The sequence below is a fragment of the Malus sylvestris genome, chromosome 6 (genome assembly GCF_916048215.2).
Source record: "Malus sylvestris chromosome 6, drMalSylv7.2, whole genome shotgun sequence".
Lineage (NCBI taxonomy): Eukaryota > Viridiplantae > Streptophyta > Magnoliopsida > Rosales > Rosaceae > Malus > Malus sylvestris.
The window spans coordinates 24,119,445-24,132,844 of NC_062265.1; the positions used below are offsets into that span (position 1 = coordinate 24,119,445).

The following is a 13,400-nucleotide window of genomic DNA, read 5'->3' on the forward strand; positions in this document are numbered from 1 at the left end:
CCGGAGGCATCAGTGACGATCACCCCATGTATTAGCGAGCACTCGAATACGGCCCATTATCAACAACCCGGTCCATGAAATCAAACCTATATGCCCAAGTCCAACCCACATTGAAGCCCAATAAATTACAATTTTTCTTCTTGTAAAGGAAGCAAAGAGCGAACATAAACTCAGCAAAGTAAAATAGCAAAGGCAAACGGAGGAAGAAGTAGACGAAGAGGCAAGCAACCGCAGGAAGACGAGAGAGATGGATCCGAAGCTCACAGAGGTCGCACAGCTCTTCGAGCGATTCAAAGCTGCATTCGTCCGGAACGATTTCGATACCTGCTCCAATTTCCTCTCCCAGCTCAAGGTAACTCGCCAATGCCCAAAAACCCTAATTTTCAATCCCAAATTCGAGATTATCAGCCGCTTGTTCATATGATTTAGTAACTATTGCTATTTCGTTTCACTGCTTAGCGTTAAAGTATGATTCTTGTGTGTTGCCCCGAGGTGATTAGGTGTATGGGTCAATCAGAGTGATGGGATTGTCGTTTTGATTTTCTTCCTTTGAAATATTTTGTAATTAGATTTTGGGTATTGGTTGATTGAATTTACAAGATTTCGAGATTTGGGTGTAAGGTGTTGTCGCAAGTGTTTGGTTGTTGAGCTGCTGGGAGTGAAATGCTATTCAAAGACGTCCGTTTGGAAGATTTATTAAGTTATTTATTGGTTTTTATGTGAAGATATGTGGAATTATGGTGTTGTTGTAAGTGGATTGAGTTGTATCGGTTGTGTTTTCAGGTTAAGCTGACTGAATTCGGAAGCCTACCACCGTTGTTTCAAGACACACCTAATGCTGTCAAGGAATTAACATTAGCAAGTAATGTTCCTTACCCAAATCTATTGCTTCTACTTTCCTGTTCGTGTAGTTCCAAACTTCTTTGTTTAAGTAGTGAACGCACCAGAAACAAAAATTCTGCTTTTATAGTTCATTTTGCTACCTGCTTATGTTGTAACGAAAGAGTGTGGTAGAATATTGTTCATTGGTGTAGTCCCCTTCATTATCTTAATTCAACTACCTCGTCCTTAACCTTTTTCATGATTCATAAAATGTCAGGGGATATATATGAGCATGCTGTTGTTCTTAGTGTGAAGATTGAGGATCAGGATGCATTTGAAAGGGATTTCTTTCAGTTGAAGTCTTATTACGTAGACGCTCGGTATGTTATCAATTGCTTAAACTAACTATGAAGTGTTGTTCTGTCTATGCAGTAATAACTTTGTTTATCTTGTATCAATTACTTGGTCCTTTTTTCGAAACAGAAATAAATGTTTGTTTAGAAGGATTGTTAATGAATTTACTTTTCTAATGGAGTAGTGACCGTCTTCCACCATCCCTTCAAGAGTACCCAATTTTAGGTCTCAACCTGTTGAGGCTCCTTGTCCAGAATAGAATTGCTGAGTTCCACACTGAACTGGAACTTCTTTCATCTGCTGCTTTGGAGAACCCTTGCATTAAGCATGCTGTAGAGCTAGAGCAATCTTTCATGGAGGGGGCTTACAACCGTGTGTTGAGCGCTCGTCAGACAGTGCCACACGAGACTTATGTTTATTTCATGGATCTACTCGCTAAAACAGTCAGGTAAATTTGTTTTACTTAATAATTATGATTATGTTTAAATAATTGCAAAAGCTCTTCAAACTTGTGGCAAGAAATGCTAATGTCTGGAAGTTGGGAAGGTTTTTTCTTTGGAACGTTCCATCATTGTCCGTGACTCATAGGAATATGTGAATGATTTGAGCCATTATCTTACTGTTATTGAACTTATTGTGTAGTTTAGCCATTTAGATAATATGTTTGCAATGTAAAATTAAAAATGCCTTTGCGGATTTCTATTTGGTTGATATATTCTGTCACTTTTAGGGATGAGATAGCCGGATGCAGTGAGAAGGCATATGATTCACTCTCTATTAAGGATGCCCGTCAAATGTTGCTGTTTCCTTCTGACCGCGAACTTTTGGCATATGTCAGTGAGGTACGTCATGTGTAACATTTTATTTTCCTTTTTCATAAAAAGTCCACGTTGACTGAACTTCTTAAGAATGATTGATCTTCTGTTTTTGAAATCACATAAAATGCCTATCGCTTTCTGGCAGAAAGTTAAAATTGCATACCCTTGCAATTCATGGGTGGGAAAGGCATCATGTTTGACATGTAAATTTCCAATGATTTAAACTGTATACACAGCATCAAGGCACTACTGCTTATGCTCCACCAGCTTTAGTAACACAATCCTTTCCGTTGGTTCTGCAAATTTACAAGACTTTGTTCCGTGGATACAGGATCATCCTGAGTGGGAAGTGAAGAATGATGCCGTCTATTTCCAGAAGGCAAAGGAGTCTGCACCTTGCAAAGAGATACCTTCTCTACAACTCATCAACCAAACTCTCAGCTACGCAAGAGAGTTGGAGCGGATTGTCTAAAAAGAGCTGCTGCCGACTACTGTTTGTTTGTTTTGTGATTCGCAAGTGTTGCTCAAACTGTCACTTCCAAAACTTCTTCCCAATTTAACACTGAGCCCAAAACTGTGTACTATTGTATTTTAGTTTGACCACTTTAGGTGGCAACATTTTTCAGATTTTATGTTCTTGCAATTTCGTTAATCAAACAGGTTGCTTTACTTTTAATTCCAAATCTGTCTGCTTGAATTAAACGTTACACAAAAAACATGGTTAGCATAAAGCGTTGTCATGGTACTCACAAACAAACCTGACTCAGCCTCTACAGTGGGATGAGTCTGTAGCGAGACGGCCTGCAGCAGCCGGTAGCCAACTCGTAGGGCAGCCTCACCCACTCTCCTCTAGAGTTGGTCTTGAGTACGGCTGCTGCCCTACCTGAGGGTAGCCGCACTCAAAACTCTCTTTAAGCGTTGGTCTTGAGTATGGCTGCCGCATAGGCATTATACTCACAATGAGTGAGATTGGGTGGAACCCACACGCAAGGTGTCTCGTCATTTTGCAAGTGTATTGACATGTTATCTGTACTAAAAACATCTAAAAGGCTTCCAAATGTACTATCTTTATGCACCTGAGTTCGAATCATTCTTTTTGCAATTTAGATAGTTTAAAATCGAAGCGTGATAGAAGTATTACATGATCGGACTTGTATGGGGGTTTAATAAAAAGTTGTCACGTTGTCACGAGTAGGTCAGATTAATCAGAAAACAGAATATCATCTATATCAAAATGTTAAAAATGGTATCATCATAGTTTAGAGGGCAAAGTAGTTGGGTCGAAAGGTAAGACATGATAAGATTGAAGCACTGGATTAAATGTTTGGGGAGCTAAAAATGCACGATCTGTTTATGCCCACATTTAACTTTCTTCAGCCAAGCAAGCGAAGCACTGCAATCACTCCACCCTAGATGTCAGATAAAATTTATTCGCCCTATTCCCATCAATTTTGGGGGTCCAATGTTTGAAGTTAATCAAACCACCACGCGGACGACAAGTGGCTTGTTTTAATTGATTTATTAACATTTTCTTTTCCTCATTTTGCACTAAGTTCCTAAAGAAACCCATTGCATGAAAGTAATTTTTTGATTTAACTGTGACACTGTCACGTAGTGTTACTAATTTACTCATATTATAATATGTGAATGTATTTATCCTGTATCCTTGATCAACTATGCCGTTTGCTCATATTAACAACACGCTCTTTTGGTGTTATAAGTAGTTTAACAACAAATAATTAGAAACCTAGTTGATAATCAGCTTTCACAATTTAGTACTGATTTTGCCAATTCCCTAATAAACCCATAAGCAGAAGTCTCTCACAGTCTCACTCTCACTTTTTTCCTGAGTGGAATGTCAGCATCTTGTATTGTTTAATTTTTTTTATTTTTAATACAACCGATATTGGGGGAGAAGAGATTCAGAGCTTTCAAACACAAAAACTCGGTGCATGAGTGAATGCTCTTAGTCACATGTGCTGCATGTTCTAATGCAGTGAAAAGTCTTCTGCTGCTCTGCATTACACTCCCCACAATCTTCACCGTGAGCATTTCAGTTCACAAGAATTGCATCCGAACATGGTTTATCCAAAATAAAGTTTCTTCCATACATACAAATTACAACTGAAAATATACGTTGGCGAGCTTTTCTTGGATCTTGCTATGTTTTTATGCAAGTTATTTATTCCACAAGATACCAAGAGAGTGAATAAAATCATCCAATTCACAATTTACAAGCACTGGCCATACAGCGATTGATTAGAAGAACGAAACTTGGGTAAAGTTGTTTAAAATCCAAGATCGAAACTTGGGAATACTTCGATTTGCTCCAAAACAGGCTCCTCAAAACGAGGTCTTTTCTCATCAGCAGCATCATGAGAAGCACAAGAACTGAGACTTGATTTCTCAGAAGTGTATGCTCTGTCACGCTGTTTAGTGTCAGCTTCCACATTGCCTGAATATTGCTGCTTGAAACAATTGCAAACACAATACATCGTATCAAAGCTACATAAGTTTACCGATGGTTGCTAAAAGAGTGAAATGCATTGTAAAAACAAGAAATCAAATAAATAAAAGATAGCGTTGCAACTTATGTTGTCTTCCTAAATTTCAAGAGATATAGACACGGTCATAAATTCTTCACCGTGGAATGGCTTCAACTACATAAATCCTAATAGTTCTAATTAATTCCTCCTCTAATTTGGTGGCTGATAAGAACTGCAGATAATTTAAATTGGAATAGCACCAGCAGAAAAAAGTGACAATACATTATACATAGATACTATGGAACAACAGCCAACCTGGTCTTTTCTGATGTCGGCTCCCTCAGCAACTCGCCCGCCACTACCACCGGATTTTCCTGCATAGACTATACTCCGATTCAAATTGAATTTCCACATAATTAATTAATGAAAACCTAATTTCAGAAAATATAACAGTTAATGGTGGTGCAAATTTAAAATGTTCTGATGAAACTTGCCTTTGAAAGACGTAAGATCAGGGGGTTTTCCAGTGTCCATCTTTTCACTCGGTTCTATTTTCACAGCTATTCTATGTGGTTGTGACGGTTGATCAGCTTCAGAGGAATCCAATATTATAGCATCTGAAACATGTGATCCCTTAGCGGTGGTAACTGGCCTAGCCGCGCTGTTATTATCATGACTGGAAATTTTGCTCTCCTGAGCCATAGGTTTTTGGAGAATGGACAAAATCTGATGGGCTGCATAGATGGAAACAGATTAATAATCAGAAATCTATTAAGTAGTAAAGGCAAACACACACGTACACATCAAAATTTCTCACGCCTAGCCCAGGTGCCTCAGTATAAAGAAAAAGAAAGACAATCTTTGAAGTCAATACAATCAATAAACTTGCTGTAAGTGATTCCCCAGGTAACCCTAGACTCACCGTCACGCAAAGGCTTGTTTGTAGGGACTGCCCTCCCAGGTTTTGTTTCCTCAACACTGGAGATGCTATGATTTGAGTTTGAAGCTTTCTTCAAACAATCTTTGTCGTCAGACTTTCCTTCACCCTCTGGCCAAAACAAATGCAGGAGACATGATCAAGACCTAAGCAAGCATCAATGTCTAAACTCGTATCAGAACAGCACCATACCTCCAGAACTTGCATAAGGTTCACCGACCTCCACCAGATATTTTGGTAGCTCAAACATACAACCTTGTCTTATATCTTCAGACAAATTGATGTGCTTACTACTCAGCATGGTTTTATCTTCACTAAACAAACTAACCTGACATGTGTATAATGATACAGAAAGTTAGAAGCTAGTTTGAATTCATTAGCCCATGAAATGATGTGACTCTGAAAGGATGTGTGATTCCAAGCAAGGAATGGACGGGACCATGTGACGCATCAGATTCAGTAGATACGGCTCATAGATATGAAACCAACAACCACGACAGAACAAGTACTCATCAAATTTGGTAGAAAGTGAAACCAGCAATGAAAACAAAATCAACTTTGACAATCAAATATATCATACATAGTTGGGTGTGAGGACAAGATGATAACATTGTGTAAACATCAATAGTTTCAAAATATATATACCTGCCTCCTTTGGGAGCCACACATTGCGAGCTTTAAAAAACCATCATGGTACTTTTTGGCCTTTTGAGTTATTTGTGTAGTGTAGAGGACCTTCCATTCTATGTTAGAACAGGAAAACAAAAGGAGTTGTCAGCCTGAGACCATATCATTAGGGGTGGGTAAGATAGGATCAATGGAGAAAAAAACTTTAAGCAGTCACTTTAGAGATGCAAAAGTTCAATTTAAAAGAGAAAACCTTTCACTTACTAACCTTTTCCAGCACCTTTATTGGTGATAACACCATTACCCTGTTCAAGGTTTATTCCTGCCTCAGAGACAACATTATGTTTGTTTTCTCTTATATGCAAAACTGCTACAGGTTTACGATCTCCTTCACGTTCTCCAATTTCAACTAAATGAGCATCAAATCTTATTGATTCACCGGAAGCTACCACTTCATCTTTCTTAAGGAACCTGCAGTCTATTTGATTCCTGCTTGCATCTAACAGTATTATCTGAACAGAGAGATAAAAGCTAAAGCCTGGGATACTCAAGTTTTCCTTAGGTAAATTCGTTTGCAATCACACACATACAGGGCAACAAAGAAATTCTACTTACATAACTGAGTGACTTTAGTATTTAAGGGGCAAAATTTGAGATTGATAACTAAAAAAGTAAAACGAAGATGGTTGAATGGCCATCCGTTGAGATAAATGGGACTTGCAAAGAAGAATAGACAGGTAGTAACTCAACCTGCTTTCCATAAGACCCAGAAGTCGAAAACTGTAAGAAACCGTCATGATACTTCTTGGCCCTTTGAGTTAGTTGGGTCGTGTACAAAACCTGCCACTCTTCATTGTAACGAAATTAATATGTATGTCAAATGTGAAGCAAGAAACCCCAGATAAATGCTAGTAAACATCTGACAGTGCAGAACTAACAAAATGATGTTATACTTCAACATTTTATAGTTAAAATTGCATTTGTATAAATAAAGCTACTAACTCACAAACTAACCTGTTTTGGTAGTATTCGTCGTTTCTGGACTACTCTGTCCTGCGCCATACTTGTGTAGTCCCCTACTCTTAAACTCTAAAATGTGAATAAACGTGTTACATGTGTGTCACGTTATAAACTCAACAAGCTCACAGAATGGCTTTGATTGTAACACAATCAATACCAAATGGCAAAGACACAGAAACACTGGACGCATTGAAAAAGTTTAATGCTCGAAAACAACAACTAGAACTGAATACAACGCTTCATCAGTTACCGCTGTTACACAACATTCCTTATATTCTTGTGACAATAGCTCAAACCAGTTTGCGGTAGTTTTCTATATGAAATCAGATCACAATAAGCAAAGCGTTACACTAACCTCTGATAATCTTTTGCGACGGACTCATACTTATCTGTGGCTTATTCCCTGTATAAATCACAAAACCGGTGTCGGTGATTATAATTACAAAAGTAAAAAATGTACAATGCTATGAAATTGCACAAAACTGACTTGAGATAACAAGTAGCGATTAGAAACTGAACTGGAAATCACAAACGGCTTTGGGCGCTTCTCATCTTTTGCTTGAGAATCGAAACCAGGTACAGGTTTTCGATCTCCGTCAGCCGATAAGGCTTCGTTCACGTCAACGAGAAAAGAATTGAACGTGAGAGTTTCGCCGCAGCTGACTTGTTCGTCTTTCTTCAAGATCCTGCACTCCAAGAGCTTCTCACAGTCGTCAAACAGCAACATCTGCACACCGGAGTGGAAAATTAATCACAGAATTCCGGTTTAAATGGGATTAATTCAGAGAAATTGCGAATTAAGTTACCTTATTGGTGGAGGCGTTGAGCTCTAAGGAGCCGTCCTGGTAGACCTTGCGCTTCTGCTTCATGTGCTTCGTGTAGGTCACGCTCCACCGCTTCACCTCCGCCATCACCGCCGCCTTCTCACTCTCAGTGTCCTCCGAGAGCGAGCGACCGAGATTTTCAGAAAATGATCGAATCAAAAGAAAGCGTTTGGTTTTCTTATGGCGGGGGACTCGCATCCAAAATTTTCGAATTGGCGGTGCTCAGCTTCGTAATTTAAACCAAGTACATGGGTACTTCAGTAAATTTGGATGACCTCCGTACAAACGACTCGTCGTTTAAACTGCTTCAGCTTTTTATGTGTTCTCTTTCAAATTGGAAGCGCTGAGCTCTCTCGGAAATCTTCAGTTTTGCTCAGATCTCCGATCTTTCTAGTAGATCCGTACGAAATCGAAGACTCGGAATCGAAACATGGTAATAGTCGGTGAATTTTCTTATCGATGTTCTCTAATTTGATTGAAATTTTGTGTTTATGATTACAAATTGGGGTTTTTGATTTAGGTTTTTTGGTTATGGTATGCAGTCGGCGCTTTTCAACTTCAATTCGTTCTTGACGGTGGTGCTGCTCGTGATTTGCACGTGCACCTTCGTGAAGATGCAGTTTCCGGCCGTCCTGGAGCTAAAAAGCGGGTCAGTGGTCTCACTTCCCATGGCTTCTCTAATTTTGTAAATATGTGTGTTTTTATTCATTGTAATTTAATTTAATGCTTTGATTAGTGTGTGTCTAAAGAAACTTTAGCATAATCCAATTGTATGCATTGAAGCATTTTTCAACATTTAATCAATATTGCCTATGCACACTGTTAATTGAGGTTAAGAAAACTTAATGTGCAGCCCTTTAGGCAAAGGGATCCCCATTTTTTTTTTTAAATGAGGATTAGGTATGGGGCCCACTCCACATCGAATTTTAACGATCCGAACTGTCTATTTGTTAGTCTTTATTCATATATCATCCTTGCAAAAATTCAATTCAATCTGAAATCATTTGCTTATCAAGATCAAATTTCATTGTTTCTTATATAACAAAGTATTCGTTCATTTCTTTAATCCCAATTAGATGTTTTAAATATTTCCGATTTGGCTAATATTTTGCAAGGATGAGATACAACTTGAAAAATAGAGGTTCAGATCGTTAAAATTCGATATGTTGTGGACCCCACAACTAATTCCCATTTTTATCGCTTCCCTTAAAGGCTTCCACTTAATGTAAATGTTAATCCTGCCCGGGTGTTGCGTTCAGCATCGGTTTAGAGTAGAATTGCTTAAAAACAAAAGGGTTGTGATTTGTTAAGCCCTTGCGGTTAGCCCAAGTAATGAGCGAGGGGTAAGGGGTTAGGATGAGGATAGGTCTAAAGTTTGCTTCCCTTCAACGTGGTTTTGCAAACTGGATGCGCACGCGCTATATGTTTGGTATTTGGACTATGATTTCTAAAAGTTGCCGCAAGAATTGTGTAGTTAGGTGTACTTGCATTGGATCTACTTATTTGATTCCGACATTTATGTATTTTTCCTCCAATCAATGATGTTTTACTTTCCTTCACGCGTCCATGTCTTTATATGATATGTCAACCTTCAAGATCAAGCCGTGTTCTGATTTTGTTCCTCGTCTTGGCAGATTTCGGGGATTTTTCTGGAAGGCGGCTAGAATAGGTATGTTAATAAGGTTCTTTTTATTTTTTTTGCTGTTGTCGTGCTCCTCAAACAGTTTCAATTGTCTAGTCCATTTGTGTGGTGGATTAATTTTTTCGGTACGTGAAACAGGTGAACGCCTGAGCCCTTGGGTTGCGGCTGGATGCTTTACGATGGGGATCTCAATTATATTTTTCTGAGCAGGTACTGCTTTTGTGCTCCTGGATGCAGCTGCATCTCGTCGTTCGTTTGTCTTGCTGTCCTAACGCGCCCCTTTTGTTCTTGTTCTTGACCTGATTTCGTACGAAGTGCAATGCCAGTGGGTTACAGAATAGGCGTCTCGCTTACATGTGATTTAAACCTGTAGTTGGCGGTTTAATTTTGCGACAAAAACTAACATTACCTGCAGATTGATGATATGTACATAAATTATTGTTAACACAGCTATTTTTACGAATGAATTGAAATCAGTTTCTTGTCTTTTCGTTTGCGGACATCGATCCTTCTGAATGTGTCAAGAAATGAGTGGGGAAGGCAAGTTGGGAGAGGCAAAAGGGAAAGGTAGCCAGCAACCCTCGTACAATATATTGGCATGAACAAGTGTTGTCAAGAATCGAATGTAAACTTTTGGTAAAATCTCATCCCACGACGCTGCCGCTTATTTGGGGTCCAAATTTAGATAAGATACGCGGCTTTGTGCACCGTGATTTCCACAAGCCACAACAGGATCTTATACGCACCGGCCAACGAACACAACTTGCTGGGTGACAAGTGCACAAGTGGATCCATGTAAGCCAACCGGAATCGTTCATTTCGATTGCACAAAAGGGCAACAGCGGGAAGTCACAGTCTCATCGTCATGTGATGTTATTGTTCCATTGGTTTTTTACACGTAATTTATCTTTTAATATTATACTCTAAACTACGTTTATCTATCAATCTGTTTTATAAAACACAACGTAGTGACACTTTGTGATCATATAACAACTATTTTCTGAATTAGTTTTTTAATCTCCCGTCCACTTTTCTAAACTCTCATCTTTTCCTTTAGTTATAATATTTTCGTTTGTTTAAAAAAAAAGTTGAAGAAAAAGTAAAACGTATGGTATTGTGCTACCAAATTAGTGACATCTTAGTAATCAATATATTAGTGGATGCAATTGGATTTGTCGTCTTCTCTAATGTATCCAATTATATACAAAAATAACCTATATTTTAATCGATGATGTCCAAATAAAAAACTGTATTATTCTATAATTTGAACATCAACTTCCAGATAATCAAACTAAAACCAACCAGTATTGCCATTCTTAATAATTAAAGAAGCTTAATCCATATCATTACGAAAGCTAATTAACATTTTGGGAAGCTAACAACTCCTTTGTTTAAGAGACTGCCCTAGTCATTATTCACTAATCTATTAGCTTTTTCTTTTTTTTTTTCTGAAAAGTTTGTCACTTTGTTTAAACAAAACAACAAGAGTTGGGAACTTGGGATCATCATGTCATTAGCCAAAATTGGGGTTAACTTTAAATTAATTGCCTTATAGGCTGTGGCCACTTACTTTTTCACACCTCCTTTTGTTTCTTTTTTGGGAAAAAATTATTAATGTGATAGCACATCAACATGAACTTATTCAAATTATAACACGTTAAGATTAAATTTTACTCAAACTCATATGATTGACAAAGTAGATTCATAAAACTTATATCATTGTCGTGATTCAGATGAAAATTAAATACGTACTAAAAATACAGCTTAAAACAGCAAGAATTCTATTTTTGTTCTCCAAATTATTTAAGAGTTGAAAGAATATGTAAAGCACTAAATAAGACACCAAACATGTATCTTGTTGTAAAGACTAGAAAGACAATACTTAGTCATCTACATGTGTAAATTGATAATTATGATAACAAGTAATGAACAATCAGTTTTATTCAATTCACGTGAATGAATACAGTCTTTAAATGAACTGAGTTTTTCTATAATGATTCTTAAATAATGATATCTAACAATTCCAATTATGAAAATTTAGATAGTGAAATGATGTCACATAAGAGAGAAATATTATCCAAACTATAATGTGCACCAGAATTATGTTATCGATCATACTCATATAGTAATTATTAGCTACAAAGAGCATCTCCAAATGATATGTCAAAAAGTTCACATCAGCAAAAACATTAAAAACAAAAAAAAAAGCCAACACAACTGTTTTCCAACTGAAATGCCAATTTCTGTATGGTATGACATGGATTGACAACAAGAGGGGTTGTGTCAAATTCACAGCACCTTCAAATACTTATTATTAATTTTGTTATTTGTTTAAACATTTATTATAAGTGATTGTTGATTGACTGTGCTTTTTATTCATTTAAAGTTTATTATTATGGTGCACAAGGTAACATAATTATGGTGCACATTATTGTAATTTTGTAAAACATGTGGGGGTATACTTGCTATTTGAAAATTTCATTAAAAAAGCATTGATTACTATGCTTTGAAAAGAAAAGAAAAAACACTTTTTTTAGAAGCATGGTAGACCTTGCTTTTGATTTTCTACTTTCATTGACAACAGTTTAAAAAAAAAGAAACAATTTTTTTTGTTTTACCAAACACATTTAACATTCTGGATTTTTTAATAAGCTGTTTTTTTTTTTTCTAAAGCACCACAATCCCAAACCATGTTGACAAATAACTCTATGGTGAAACCTCTATTTTTTTTTCAATATATGAGTATAGAAATATGAAGGCTAAATTGTAGCAAATGTTCATAATTTGTACTACGAGTTTAGTTTTCTTCCCTGAACTCTACTAATAGTTTCTCATGTCGAATTATGTCTTTTGTTGCATTAGTAGTAATTTTCGTTAACCCCATCAACTTTTCCATTAAGTTAAGGCATAAAATAGGAATTTCATAAAAAATAAAAAATAAATAAAATAAAGTTTTTAAAGAGAAAAACTTGGTTCCTCAAGGATTGAGGATGAATTCCTTATTAAAATATCTCATGACTTATTCACTGAACTTCGTGCTTATAATTGTAACTCCTAAAGGACTAACTAAATTATCTTAGTTTTAATTGATTTTTTACATAAATGATCTTTACATAGTGATTTATAATATGAACAGTTCTAATAATAAGTATAAAATTCTGTGAATAGACCACGAAATATTGTAAGGAGGAACTCCTCCTTAACCTTAAGGAGCCAAGATCTTTTTTTTTTATTTTTTTTTATAAGGAAATTGGATTTCTTTTTTGTATGAAAAGACCACTATACCCTTACACTTGATGGGATAAAAAGACAAATTTGATGAAAGGACCACTCATGTAATAGATAGTTAAGTTGGAGGACACAAGAAACTAATATAAGAGCTTAGGGAAGGAAACTAATATAAAATAGAAGTAAATGTGATGCATATACAATGGGGTAAGATGCATTAATCTATGCATTTATATCTAAATACGTATTAATGCATTGTATTATGAGTAATTTTGGGTTTAACTTTATTGCCTAGGGTCATAATAAATCTATAACTTATTGATTCCTACATAATACCCAAGTTGAGAGAACGGAAGAGAATAAACTCTTACTTTTACTTTAACATCCAAAAATTGCCTATCCATCTAGGCTTACAAGGAATTATAAGATGAAAAGATTGAATCTCTATAGTCTCAATACATTGAGCTTTAGTGGTGGAGCCAGAATTCTTTGTGAGAGAGGATCTTACATATATGTATTGAGAAAAAAGTTCAAACGCATTACATGAGTAATTGAAGTAATCTCAAAAAACTGAAAGACCTTTTAAATTTAATAAAGAGAATAAAAAGAAGTGTATACTACAAGTAAGTGGGAGGTAAAGAG

General features: G+C 36.6%; 3 protein-coding genes across 4 annotated transcripts; 2 read left to right on the forward strand and 1 right to left on the reverse strand.

The window, feature by feature from the left end:
- Positions 1-151: 151 nt before the first annotated feature.
- LOC126625899 (26S proteasome non-ATPase regulatory subunit 8 homolog A-like) lies at positions 152-2,670 on the forward strand. The gene is made up of 6 exons (XM_050295020.1): positions 152-352; positions 784-862; positions 1,100-1,202; positions 1,361-1,624; positions 1,907-2,018; positions 2,326-2,670. Exons 1-6 carry the CDS (start codon positions 248-250, stop codon positions 2,464-2,466), a joined length of 804 nt encoding a protein of 267 aa, XP_050150977.1. The 5' UTR covers positions 152-247; the 3' UTR covers positions 2,467-2,670.
- Positions 2,671-3,986: 1,316 nt separating this feature from the next.
- On the reverse strand, positions 3,987-8,217 carry LOC126625897 (uncharacterized). 2 transcript variants are annotated; one of them, XM_050295017.1, is made up of 13 exons: positions 7,871-8,217; positions 7,584-7,791; positions 7,420-7,467; positions 7,059-7,133; positions 6,795-6,892; positions 6,313-6,556; positions 6,063-6,160; positions 5,610-5,745; positions 5,403-5,528; positions 4,975-5,214; positions 4,796-4,854; positions 4,245-4,459; positions 3,987-4,155 (listed from the first exon to the last, which is right to left on the reverse strand). In XM_050295017.1, the coding sequence occupies exons 1-12, from the start codon at positions 8,084-8,086 to the stop codon at positions 4,283-4,285; spliced, it is 1,725 nt and encodes a 574-aa protein (XP_050150974.1). In that variant the 5' UTR covers positions 8,087-8,217; the 3' UTR covers positions 3,987-4,155; positions 4,245-4,282. The 2 variants fall into 2 exon arrangements, with proteins under 2 accessions (XP_050150974.1, XP_050150973.1); XM_050295016.1 differs by having other exon boundaries at positions 3,987-4,459.
- On the forward strand, positions 8,184-10,016 carry LOC126625905 (uncharacterized). Its single transcript, XM_050295027.1, has 4 exons — positions 8,184-8,321; positions 8,431-8,537; positions 9,523-9,557; positions 9,669-10,016. Exons 1-4 carry the CDS (start codon positions 8,319-8,321, stop codon positions 9,734-9,736), a joined length of 213 nt encoding a protein of 70 aa, XP_050150984.1. The 5' UTR covers positions 8,184-8,318; the 3' UTR covers positions 9,737-10,016.
- The last annotated feature ends 3,384 nt before the right edge of the window (positions 10,017-13,400 follow it).

What these genes read in the sequence shown, in the direction of transcription:
- LOC126625899 (XM_050295020.1), top strand. Translation starts at nt 248, where the DNA reads ATGGATCCGAAGCTCACAGAGGTCGCACAGCTCTTCGAGCGATTCAAA. An exon ending in ATTTCCTCTCCCAGCTCAAG is followed by an intron (nt 353 to 783) that starts GTAACTCGCCAA and finishes TTGTGTTTTCAG; the next exon opens with GTTAAGCTGACTGAATTCGG. An exon ending in CAAGGAATTAACATTAGCAA is followed by an intron (nt 863 to 1,099) that starts GTAATGTTCCTT and finishes ATAAAATGTCAG; the next exon opens with GGGATATATATGAGCATGCT.
- LOC126625897 (XM_050295017.1), bottom strand. Translation starts at nt 8,086, where the DNA reads ATGCGAGTCCCCCGCCATAAGAAAACCAAACGCTTTCTTTTGATTCGA. An exon ending in AAAGCCGTTTGTGATTTCCA is followed by an intron (nt 7,468 to 7,583) that starts GTTCAGTTTCTA and finishes TGATTTATACAG; the next exon opens with GGAATAAGCCACAGATAAGT. An exon ending in GTCGCAAAAGATTATCAGAG is followed by an intron (nt 7,134 to 7,419) that starts GTTAGTGTAACG and finishes TTCACATTTTAG; the next exon opens with AGTTTAAGAGTAGGGGACTA.
- LOC126625905 (XM_050295027.1), top strand. An exon ending in GTCCTGGAGCTAAAAAGCGG is followed by an intron (nt 8,538 to 9,522) that starts GTCAGTGGTCTC and finishes TCGTCTTGGCAG; the next exon opens with ATTTCGGGGATTTTTCTGGA. An exon ending in CTGGAAGGCGGCTAGAATAG is followed by an intron (nt 9,558 to 9,668) that starts GTATGTTAATAA and finishes TACGTGAAACAG; the next exon opens with GTGAACGCCTGAGCCCTTGG.